This window comes from Cuculus canorus, chromosome 3 (genome assembly GCF_017976375.1).
Source record: "Cuculus canorus isolate bCucCan1 chromosome 3, bCucCan1.pri, whole genome shotgun sequence".
Taxonomy (NCBI): domain Eukaryota; kingdom Metazoa; phylum Chordata; class Aves; order Cuculiformes; family Cuculidae; genus Cuculus; species Cuculus canorus.
The window spans coordinates 103,571,631-103,583,933 of NC_071403.1; the positions used below are offsets into that span (position 1 = coordinate 103,571,631).

The window sequence follows — 12,303 nt, forward strand, 5'->3', positions numbered from 1 at the left end:
GCTAAGGTGAAAGGTTGAATATCTCAGCCTTCTCGTTTGTTGATATGATGTCACCATTTTTGTTAATCAGTTGGGGTACACTTTCTTTAACCCTTTTTTTCTGGTTGATGTGCCTATGGAAGCCCTTCTTGTTAGTCTTTGCTTCCCTTGCCAAGTTCAGATTCAGCTGCGCCTTGGCGTTCCTGACCCTGTCCCTACACAACTGGGCAGCATCCCTATGCTCTTCCCAGGTTCCCTGTCCCTGCTTGCACTGCCTGTGCAGTTGCCTCTGGCTCTCCAGTTTGACCAGCAAGTCTCGACTCAGCCATGCTGGTCTCTTCCCTTCCCTGCCCTATTTCCTGCATCTAGGGACTGAGTGCTTTCTGGAAAGCATTCTTAAATATTTGCCAGCTCTGTTCTGCTCCCCTGTCCCTGAGGACAATTTCCCAGGGTGTCCTACTGAATAACTCCTTGAAGAACTGGAAGCCTGCTTTCCTAAAATTTAGGGTCCTGGCTATACTTCTCGCCTGTCCCACATTCCTCAGGACCTTGGACTCCGCTAGTGTGTGATCACTGCAGCCCAGGCTGCCTCTGATCTTGACGTCGCTGATAAGCTCACTTGCATAGGTGACCATCAAGTCCAGTATTGCATCCCGTTGGGCAGGGGATGCAATACCAACAACCTTTCTGCCTGTCAGGTATGGTATTCTAGTCCATTTTAAGTGAGAAACTCTCTGTCTGCATGTATGTATGCATGCAATGGTTCTGACATGTTTTCCAGAAGACAAAAAATGAAAGCATGGCCTCCATCTCCATTGGGATGATAGGAATTAGAATTAATACATTTGAAGTGGTTTTGAGTGTTAAATGAGGTTGGAAATGACACATCATGTGTATACAATGTAGACTTTTAAAGTTGCTGTATCAATGGGTGCTTGGGAAGCAAAAAAAGAAGTACTTAATGGAATAAGCAGTTCAACCCAAAACATATTTAATTTCATTGGAAAGTATTTCAGCCTGTTGTGAGGCAAACCATTTTTCGAAAATGACTGATAGTCCATTTTAATTTCTAAAGGCTGATGGGTGTCAGCAATGTTGATGCTTCTGTCAGTATTATGAAATGATTTCCAAGAAGGAATCCTTCATAAATGTATCCCATTTTCACTTTTATGCTTTTAGACTTCGTTATATTTTGTGACAGTGAGTTTCATAGTTTTAGAGTATAAGTAATTTTGTGATATAAATAATAATGTGAAGCCTTTGATTCTTCCTTTGAAAGGCTGGTTAGTAACCAGAATCATAGGTCGTTTTTAAGTCCACAAGGTTCCTGGCAGCAGGACAGAGATCAGGTTAAATTATGGGAAAAAAAAACAAAGAAAGAAAATAATCAAAAATTAAAAAGTAAAAAAACAAATGACCAACTATGATCTGTTAGGTAAAATATTCCTGTGTCATAACCCAGTGAACTGGAAGCATGTGTGCCCATACCTGACTTTTAAGAGCAGCAATTGGAGCTCCTCAGTTGCAGCTAGTAATTAATGAATATTCCTTTTTAATAAGTTATACTTTTGTGTCAGAAGGTATATTATCTGCACATCAATAGCTTAATTCCACGGAGAGAAGTAATGTTTGTTTTTCTCACTCTAGATAAATTGTGCTTAAAACGCTTGGATACAGATCCCTCTCCCAAAGCCTGAGAAGATTTTTGTAAACCCTAGTCATAAAGTCTGAGAAATGGAGCTGTGACCACATCTGTCTAGTGAATGGCTCAGTCCTATGATCTGCCCTATTTCAAAATTAGCATCTCTTGGGACATAGTTGGCTTTTTGGAGGCATAAACTGTCTGAAAAGCTTAGATGTATTTTAGCTCGACTTCTCAATTGGTATTTCATCCTACTGCAGATCAAAAACATTTTGTGTCTTTTAATAAAATTGCATTTTATTTATGCAACTTTGTCTCCTGAACTGAGGTGTAGCCAATATACGATCAACAGTGTGCTAATGAACAGGTAAGTGTTCCTTTGAAAGGTGAACTTCCCTTAATCTAAGAAAAGTCAGTTGCGGAAAAAAAGAATGGTGATTTGGATGAAGTACAGTGCGACTTCAGGGGGAATTGATTCTTGGTTGTGCTACAGACTTCCTGTGTATCTGAGAACTGTGTAATTGTCTGCATCCCGTTTTCCCTGTTTCTGCTGATGTCACTGAAACAGAGACTGAAAAACCCAATATGCTAATTTCTTTAAGGACTTCTGACACTGTACCATGCAAGGTGTTACAACATTGTATTGTATTCAGCATTAACAGCAGATGTTGCAATAAGTTGAGTCTTTTTAAACAAGCATCTGAAAGGAGAAAAGTAGCACTTATGGGAAATGAAACACAAGAGATAACCATCTTCCACCATGCAAGCAAACAAAATCCCTACCTTGTTTACAGAGGCCAGAATATTCATATGGAGAGGAAGGGTCAAGCACTTTGAAGCAGACCATGGACGTGAATCTGAGTCCTGCACATCTCAGATGAGCATTTTACTAGCTAAGCTATTGTTCTGAAGAGTGTGGCAGGTGTTTATCCAGAAGCAGAGAATATTTATCCAGCAAAGCTTTCCTCTCAATTGAGATAAGTCATGTTAAAAGTGAAAATTTCAGTGAATTGGCATTAACAAAAAATTCACTGAAAAAGCCCCATTTATTTCTAATCAGGATCCCAATTCACATTGCCTTGTTGTGGGAAATATGAGGGAGAAAAAAAAAGGCTATGGGGACTTACTCAGTATGACAAATAACATATTTCACTTCTAAGAAAAAGTTATTGGTTTCTCTTAATGACTTAAACTCAGTGATTTGTACTTTCTGAACTGTATGTGGTGATGCTGATGCTTCACATCAGGGAAAATAACCTGTCTTTCAGCTCTGTGATGTACTAGAATGATGCATGCAGGCTGTTGAGAGGAGGAACCATGCTAATCTTAATGTGGGTTTTGCAAGAAAATTCAGTTTTTGTGACCCAAGGATAAACTTCAGCATGCAGTGTCAGGGCATGATACAGTGAATAAGGTGGAACAGGAATTTATATTACTGTAGCCTCATTTCATATTCTGTCCGTTATGTCAGTCTTTGTATCACAAATGCATGGCAGCCACTAGAAGTCTCCGGTCTGTAGAGAACAGCTCACCCAGTAGATCAGGTCTCCCAGGATTCACAAAAAGGCTTTCAGGATCAGCTGAGCTGTGCACACAATACTTTGTTTTATTTGTTTCATTTTGATCAGTTCAGATGGTCCAAATATTTGCAGAACTCCATTAAGTTCTGTTTGGGATGAAGTCATAAGTTCCACTTTCCACCAAGGCATGGAGCCTGTCCAAATTAGTGTCAAAGCCTATATAATACCTTGGCTATATTGCAGGCTTGCATAGTATCAAGATCTTGTTTTCACAGCGGTTACATAGTTGTTACTGCAGTGAAGAATGATATGGCCCCTTAAAAGTCCACAAGCTGACGTCTGTTTTTTAATGTAATATTTACACTATTCAAGGAGCTAAAAGAAGGCTTTGGTTTAATAGATTCCTTCAGCTAATGTTTTCCCTAATACAGATGGGTTATTGTTTCCATCTTTTCATACCTATGTGGCTTTGTATATTAGGGCCTCGATTTTTGGTTTGGCTTTTTTTTTTTTTTTTTTTTAATTCACTTTTCTGTGTGTCCTGGAGCAAGGGAAGGGTTTTTCTCATTATTATCAAGTTGTCTTTCAGTTTTCTCTCTGGTTTTATTTGAGGGTCAAAACCCTGAAGTCATTAAAAACAAACAAAAAAAATGGCACACTTTTATTACCACTTCACACCCCACAGCCTGAATCGTTTTCTGTTTTTGACTTATCTTCCCATCTCTGAGAGGAAACATGGTATAGCAATTTCTTACTGTAAGCAGAACTCATGTAACCTGGGCAATGAAATGGTTTTGGGTTTTTTTCAGAATGGCTTTGATGCTACAGGGGTGAACTTGTCTCTGTTTTGAAAATGTTTCCCAGGTGATTGCTAGAAATAACACTTAAATTAGATGGACGTTTCTGCTTAATGTGTTTCTGGGCTGAAAAAAACTTCAGAAAGTGAGGATTGTTTGGTGGAGTATCTGCTAGAACTTTTTTAACTTCAGCAATGTATAGCTTCGGTCTGACACATAGTTTGTGAAAAAAGCTTACACTTACTGTTTTCCACTGAAACCAATTTTCTCCTGATTCCAATTAAAACCAAAACCAAAATATAAGACTTACAAACTCAGCGTTCAGACTAATTTGTACTGGACGGATAACAGTCAAAAGCAGGATACACCAGGGACCTTATCTCATTTGCCAAGCTAACCACATACAGAGACATAATTTAGGTGATTAGGGCTCATTTATTCTTTGTAATGATAGTGAAATTTCTAATGGTTTGGGTAGGAAACTATTCAGAGTTCTGATTTGTTTTTTACTGTATCTAGCCTGATGCTTTTCAGCCTGCATATCTAAACATGACAACTAGGAAGGTTAGTTGTGGCATCCCAGTATTAATAATTTTTTTCCCCCCTTAAATTTCAAGGAGAAAAATAGCTTATTTTGAGATATAATGGATGGATACAGGCAGTCCTTAATTTACATGTATTTGTTTCTTTACTTGGAGTTCAGAATGGATGCAGAAGTTAAATGTGTATTCCCTGTTGTGGCAAAATTCTTGTTGCCTGTACTCTGCAAACTATTATAGCTTTCACTTGGACTTTCATAATTCTATGCAGAGAAAAATTTAACAAGGACATATAAGCACACCTTGCCCTTCAGATTGGTGCCTCAGCCTGGTTTCCTGCACAAAGGTGATTTCATTACCTTTGAATTAACTCCCCACCTCTATTGTTCTCTTTGTGGATGATAAGTTATCTTATAAAAATAATGCTGTATTTACCTGTTGTGTGTTTTAATTTATTTTTCCATCAGCAAGGTCATATTTTGACTTCCAAACAGGAGTTTAAGGTTCGCCAAGCATGAAACCATTGTCAGTTTGATTGCCACTGCATAGTCTGCGCAGAAAAGGGGTAGACAAAGGCAAGCACTGTACCAATAACATGTAGTGTGGTGATTCTAACTGGGTATTGGTAGGTAGCTGCATGTTTCCATAATGTCCCGTTTGGCATGGTTTTGGTTCATCAGATTTCTACTGATTGTGGCCTGGAAAGGGAAGTAAGAAAAATCAGACAAACTCCTTACCTAATTTTGTAAAGTTCACCTTGTTCTCAATTGCACCATTTATTATTGTGAGGTAGTGGGTGCTTAGCAACTGTGGATGTGATTGGTATCTCTTGCCGTTTTGCCAGCTTCCCATATTTTAGTGATAGTCTACTGTACGATTCTTTTTAAAATTTTTCTGCTCTTCTTTATCATTCAGTTGGATGCAAGAGTTGAATAAATTAGTTGTGATCTGTCTAGATTATGTCTGTACTGCAGTCTTTTGCTAGATAGGGACTAAACTGTTTTGTTGGTATCACGAATGGAGATGCTACTTTAGTTTACACACTGAAAAAAGTGGAATGAAGACAGGGGAAGGAAAGATCCACTCACGATTTGACTTTTAATTCTAAACATAAAGATTTTGATTTGTGCAGAATTGTTACCGTGTGTTGGTATGTAGCCTGGAAGGAACTTTTCAGGTGGTAAGGTGTTTTCTGAATGTGTCTCAGCAGGAAGCATGTTGAGCTATTTCTCATCTCTAAAACAAAAAGCTGTGGAATAGATAAGGTACTCTGATAGACCTATGCATTTGATATTGTTCTGTATATGCACCAGAGTATCTTTCCTAGAATGAGCAAACATTCATGTACAGAAAGCATGGATGTGATCCACAGTCTTCATACATCTGGTTCAGCGAGGCCAAGTGTAAGGTCCTACACCTGGTTTAGGCAACCCCCAGTATCAGTGCAGACTGGGGAATGAAGAGATTGAGAGCAGCCCTGCCAAGAAGAACGTGAAGGTACTGCTGGATGAAAAGCTAGATGTGGGCCAACAATGCGTGCTTGCAGACCAGAATGCCAACCATATCCTGAGCTGCATCAAAAAAAACGTGGCCAGCCGGTCAAGGGAGGTGATTCTGCCCCTGTGCTTTGCTCTGGTTAGACCCCACCTGGAATACTCTGTCCAGCTCTGGAACCCTCAGCACAGGAAAGATATGGACCTGTTGGAGTAAATCCAGAGGAGGGCCACAAAGATGATCCAATGAATGGAACACCCCTCTTATGAAGAAAGGCTGAGGGAGTTGAGGTTATTCAGCTTAGAGAAGAGAAAACTCTGGGGTGACATTATTGTGACCTTTCAGTATTTAAAGAGGGGCTACAAGAATGATGGGGACAAACTTTTTGGCAGGGCCTGTTGTGATAGGGCAAGTTGTAATGGTTTTAAACTAAAAGAGGATGGATTTAGACTACAGAAAAGGAAGATAGTTGTTACAATGAGGGTGGTGAAATACTGGAACAGGTTGCTCAGAGCGGTGGTAAATGACCTGTCCCTGCAATCATTCAGGGTCAGGTTGGACGAGGCTCTAAGAAACCTGCTCTAGGTGAAAATGTCCCTGCTTATTGCAAGGGGATTGAACCAGATGACCTTTAAGGGTGCCTTCTAACCCAAAACATTCTATGATCTTTGGACATCCTTAGGATGAGTCAAGTGTTTCAATCTCATCATATGCTAGGAGTCATAATATGAGTTATTGGTAGTTTATAAAGGGATATTATCAGGATTCTAGAAACCAGTCCTTGTTCTGCTAGTGAATGTTATATCTATATAGAAATAGACAAATTAGAATGAAATTTCATATCCATTGAACAGCCAAGAAACAAGGAATTAGTTTTTGAGTAGGGGTGGAAGTTGCTCTTTGTTGAGCCTAGTCTAGTGAAGGTCATTTCAGGTAGGTTATTGGTGAGGTAGGGATAGAAGGATTAATAATAGCTTTTTAGAATAGCATAGAACAGAATATTTCAGTTGAATGGGACTTACAATGATCATTTAGTCCAATGGCCTGACCACTGCAGGGCTGACCAGAAGCTAAAACATGTTATTAAGGGCATTGTCCAAATGCCTTTTAACACTGCTTGGAGCATCAACCACCTCTCCTGAAAGCTTGTTCTAGTTTTTGTCCACCCTCTTCGTGAATAAATGCTTCCTGACATCCAGTCTAAACCTCTCTTTGGTTTATCTTTTCAAAATGAGACAATCTTTTGGCTTCTTTTCAGGTTTTTTGACTTGATTTTTTTTTTTTTTTCTCTCCATAGCAGATGTTAAACCCCTTTGTTGGTGAATCCCACTATCACTGTAATAGTAGAGGGGCAAAATATTTTATAAGATCTGTCAATATAAAGCTACAAAATATAAACCTGTTATCTGTAAATGGGCTATCCTCCTACTTGGAAATGTATATGTTTAAGGGACTGAGGTTTGCTTCTTAGATGCCAAAGATAACTGTGTCTCTATCAAACTTTGTTATTCTTTGTTTAATACTTTAACTGAAGGGAATTCTTTTTATCTGACACGCCATGGTGTCAGTGCTAACATTACACTTCTGGAAATGTTTGTAATAAATGCCACACATCTATTTGCATTATATAAGAATATTGGGGGGGGGGGGAATGGGGGAGCGGGGGGGAGATAAAACAATAAAGAACAGTGCAGTGAAGAATCCCAGGTGTTCTACAGTGGCATTTCATCCTGTACAGGCTCCTTGTGTAAACTTGTTTAACTTTCTGTTTTAGGAACAAGAAGATCCTAATAAGCTTGCTACCAGCTGGCCAGATTACTACATTGACCGCATCAATTCCATGGCAGCAGTAAGTTACCTCTCCTCCAAAGCACAGAAGTTTTCCTACCGTAAAGATGTGTTTCTTTAGGAAGAAGTCCCCAAAGGAGAAGAATGTTAGCCCAAGTGTATGAATAGTTTAAAATACGACTTCTGAAAGAAGATAAGTGTTTTAAGAGCGAGCCCTGCTCTGGAATGAAAATTCAGAGCTGGGCTGATGAGATTGGTGATTTAAAATTATTTACATGCCAGCGATGAAGGCTATCCCAAAGTATGGCCCTATTCCTTAGCTCTCTGCTCATTGGCACTGGTCCTGAATAGAAGAGACAAAAATGGCTGTGTGCCTTTTTTGAAATCCTGTACAATACAGCTGGCTTTAAACTGTAGTAGACCATAATGATCTTCGAGAGACTGTCATGCTGTTGAGTGTTGTTGGAGCACAAATGTAGTTCAGCTATTACCCTTATTTTGGAATCTTTTAAGAATGTTAATGTAAAGCTAGCTTTCAGCACATGCATACGCTCATACTTGTTTCTTGGCAGAGATAACCAGTATGAAACAGTGACAATCTGAAGCACCTTTTTTTCCAAAATTATAATTCTAACGGCAATTAGCATTTTTGGAGACTTGTGTGTCGTTTGGGCCAAGTAGAGATGCAATAATTTAGTTCTTCAAGAGGACTCTTTAAGTATAATCTGTAAGCAAGGATTATAGGAAATCCTGGACAAGAGGGAACCAAGCCCCTTATTTATCCCTTCAAAATAAATGAACAAGAGAATATTTGATTAATCAGAAATACAACTATTTGAAAACTAGGTAAAGGTTTTTGTTTGTTGTGTGCTTTGGAATTGATTTCTATTGAATCTACAAAACAACATGGGGGTTATTAATTTAGTAGAAGAATTAAAGAAAAGGTAGTTATTTACGTAAGGTAATATCCACTTAAATAAGAGAGGATAAATAGAGAAACACTTTAGACATCAGACAGAAGCCAATAAGATCTCTGAGGAAAACTTTCTTTAATTGGCATTGGTCAGTAGCTGTACAGTACATCTCTTCCTTTGAAGCATTCAGCAGAGCTTGTCACTATCAGAAGCAGAACCCTTATAGTGCATATGATGTCTGCTGATCTCCTTTGGCATGGTAGATCTTATATTTTTAAATTTGATCCTTTTACTGAATTTATAGTCAAATTTTGCCTCCAGTTGTACACGTGCAATGTCTACTCAGCTGCTTTTGGCAGCTGTGCAAACGTGGTGATAGAATTCTCTTCTAGCATCTTGCGTAGCACACCTTATTTGTTTACTTACGCTTTTATGTTTGATTTCTACAGCCTTCTCTGCACCTTTTGTATCATAGTTATAAGCTATAAAGTAATTATATAAAAATTAATGGATGCTAAGTGTCCGTACTAATGCATTTCTCATGGTGAAATATGTCTTCCTCTGTAAAAAAAAAAATAAAAATAAAAATCACGATTTACAAGCTATTATAGCTCACTGTAAGAACATAAAAGAAAGGCTGCTTTCTGCTCTGAGTCATGAATAAACAAAATGATCACCTTCCTTCATGTCAGATTTTCTTGGGGCAGAATAATGGAATAGAAAGAATATGGACTTATTTTGAGAAGAGAGATTGGGCTTTTGTGACTGGCGTGGCACTATGCTTTGGTTTCCTGACTGAACAAATTTGCTCTACAAGGGCCATTAAGGAAAAAAATAAGTATGAAACCTTGTAATGTCACTGAGCCAAATACTTATGGTAGGATTTGATCCAAGGCCTCTCTAAAAGTTTTTCCATTGATTTCAGTGGCTTTTGGATTAGTCTTTGAATGATCTTGATGTAAGCCTGGAATGAATGTATGCACGCCACTGTTGTAAATCTGGAGCAATTCCATGGAATGAGACTACATTTTGACCTGTTTCTAATTTTAAACATGTTTTAAGAGCACCAATAAACACCAGCCCTGGTAATGGTTGCATGCCTAGCATTGGATGATTGATAACCTTATACTTGGCTTTAAGCCTCATTGTTTACTCTTGTGCTTGAAGTGTTAAGAAGACACACTGGAGTTAAAACCCTTGCTCCTGATTTACCATTCACTTGCTTTTCTTTTAGGCAGGTGAAATTTAGTTGACTTGATTTCATAGGAATTGTATCAATGGAAAACTGGAGTAATACAGATGAGAATCAGTTCCAACACACTTTAAAAGACATGTTCTATTCATTATTATTTAGACCTCTGAGATTCTTAACTTCCAAATGGTTATTTTGGGTCCCTTATAATTTCAGTTCTAAATTTAGTGGTGGTGTGTTGTTTTTTTTTTTTTAACCACATCCAAGTAGAATTGGCTCAGAAGTGGTGAAAGAAAAATGTGCTTCATGTTGCTTCCTGACACTGTCTAGTCTATTTCAGTTTGCGTCTCTTGGGCACTATCAGGTACTGCAATATTTTAATTAGAAACACTGCAAGAAGTTGAGTTGAAATGGTAGCAATAGTCACAGAAGTGTTACTTTAAAATGCTTTAAGTCCTGTTTTTTTTTAATAAAATCTAGGTTTTGCATCTCCTGTGAGTTAACTGCATAGGAATCTTTTTACATGCAGCTTTCACATCTTTTCCTATATTCTTTTGAGTAATTATGAAGTTCTTTTTTATATATTGACTTGTCAAAATAATTCTTCCTAACTGCTGATAAAATGGAAATGGCACCTTTATCCTGCTGATATCAGTAAGTATCTTTCTGTGGATTTCAGCAGAACAAGGACCCTGTGCTCAGGGTTCATTTTCTCAGAAGACCTGCTGCAGTGTTAGCCATCATATCTGCACCTCACAGGCTATCCTTGAGAGCAGTGTGGTGATTCCTGACGTGTTTGTCATTCTCTACTTGTAATATTAGACCACTATGCTAGGAAGCACTTTAGGTCACAAATTCCTGATCCAGTTCAAAAAGCCATGCATTTTAGGTACAGTTCTGCTTCCACAATTGTTTCTGTTGCTATGACTTTTTAGATTTTAGTAGCTTTTATTCGCAGTTCTTGCAAGAGCGTGACAGTAAAACTGCATCTGTAGTGTGGAATTCATATGGAGGGACTGACCCATCCTTCGGGTAGCCTGACTGAAAGGAAAGGGCTAAGTAGATAATTTGCAGAGTGTCTTCTACCAGCCTTTAAGAGAAAGGTTGCTAATGAGGTCTAATTTAGAAAGAGGAGCCTCCAAAATTGTGAAGTCCTCTGATGTCTACATGCTATAGGTAATACTGGTGATTGTGGACAGGTTGCACACCCACAGGCAGAGACTATTTCTATTACCAAGGCCATTGTCATCATCTGCTGATTCGTCAACACACAAAACTGTTTTTCTTAAAAATACAGAAGGTGCCCTGTTAATATCACATGTAAAATAATCTCCCTGTGCTCCTCTTGCCCTCCTCACCCACTGATACTGTCTGTTTGGCAGGATAAATAAACACAGCCCTCACTTTACTTAAGACTTCTGACAGTACTGTGTTGCTTTTATGAGCTTGGCTGTGTATGCATTTCCACAAAGAGGCTTTCAGGTGAACAGTAGTTGCAGATCCAGCTTTTCTAGAGAGGTGGCTCAGTTGAGAGTATGAGACAGGAGTCAAGATTAATAAATACAGCTGTAACCTGGCCCTTTTCATTGACTCAGAAAGCAATTATTCAGGACAGAGATGATTCACAGGATGTGAAAAATATGTATCTCTCAGCAGAATTTAGCAGATAGGTGATAACTCTCTCCTCTGTCTGGGTTAGGTGACATTAAAGTTACTTTAAGCTTATTTACCTAAAAAAATCATGTTTTTTTTTTTTTTAATTGCATTTATTCATAGTTAAGATTCATAGTTTATTCTCTTAGTTCAGTCTTAATTTAATTAGAGATGTGGTGTACTTTGAATTTCAGCTGACTGCTTTTCTTTGAACAAATGTTTTAAAGTAGTATTGTTCAGGTGTGTCATGAGAGGCAGGAATATAATGTTTTTAATCAAATTTTGATTTCATTTTTACTTACATTTCATTTGTTTATGAAATGACAGTGATTTCTATAATGATAACAGTTTATTAGTTAGGATTTTAGATAAGATCTAAAGGAAGAGTTTGGACTAGGATGAAAAAACAGAATATTCAGGTAGCTTAGCTTATTTACTTCTTTTCTTTTTCATTTCACTTGTGTGAGGCTATTAAGCAAAACTAGGTCCATCATACTGTACTGCTGCCGCTAGTTCATGTGTTTGTTTGTTTGTTTTTTCCTTTTCCTTTTTTCTTTCTCACATGTACTGTCATTATAGTCCTATGTTTCCCTTCCCAGCAGTTTAGGGGAATGATTAGCAGTTAGGATAAGGTGTAGGAATTAGTATATACTTTTAATAAAGCAGAATCATTTAATCTTAAACGGAGTCAAATTTTTAAAAGTATTTTCTTGGACTACTTGAAATTTTACACACAAAATTCTGTGTGATATTTTTCTTCCACAAATTTGTCTTCTTTTTTTTTT

General features: G+C 38.0%; 1 protein-coding gene across 5 annotated transcripts in view; it reads left to right on the forward strand.

Annotated features, from left to right (window-relative positions):
* The window catches only part of DAAM2 (dishevelled associated activator of morphogenesis 2), a 201,478-nt gene that overhangs the window by 112,994 nt on the left and 76,181 nt on the right, over window positions 1–12,303 (forward strand). For all 5 annotated transcript variants that reach the window (XM_054062714.1, XM_054062716.1, XM_054062715.1 and 2 more), the window contains one exon: window positions 7,746–7,820. In XM_054062714.1, the coding sequence (XP_053918689.1) occupies window positions 7,746–7,820 (75 nt within the window). The remainder of the gene's footprint in view (window positions 1–7,745; window positions 7,821–12,303) is intronic.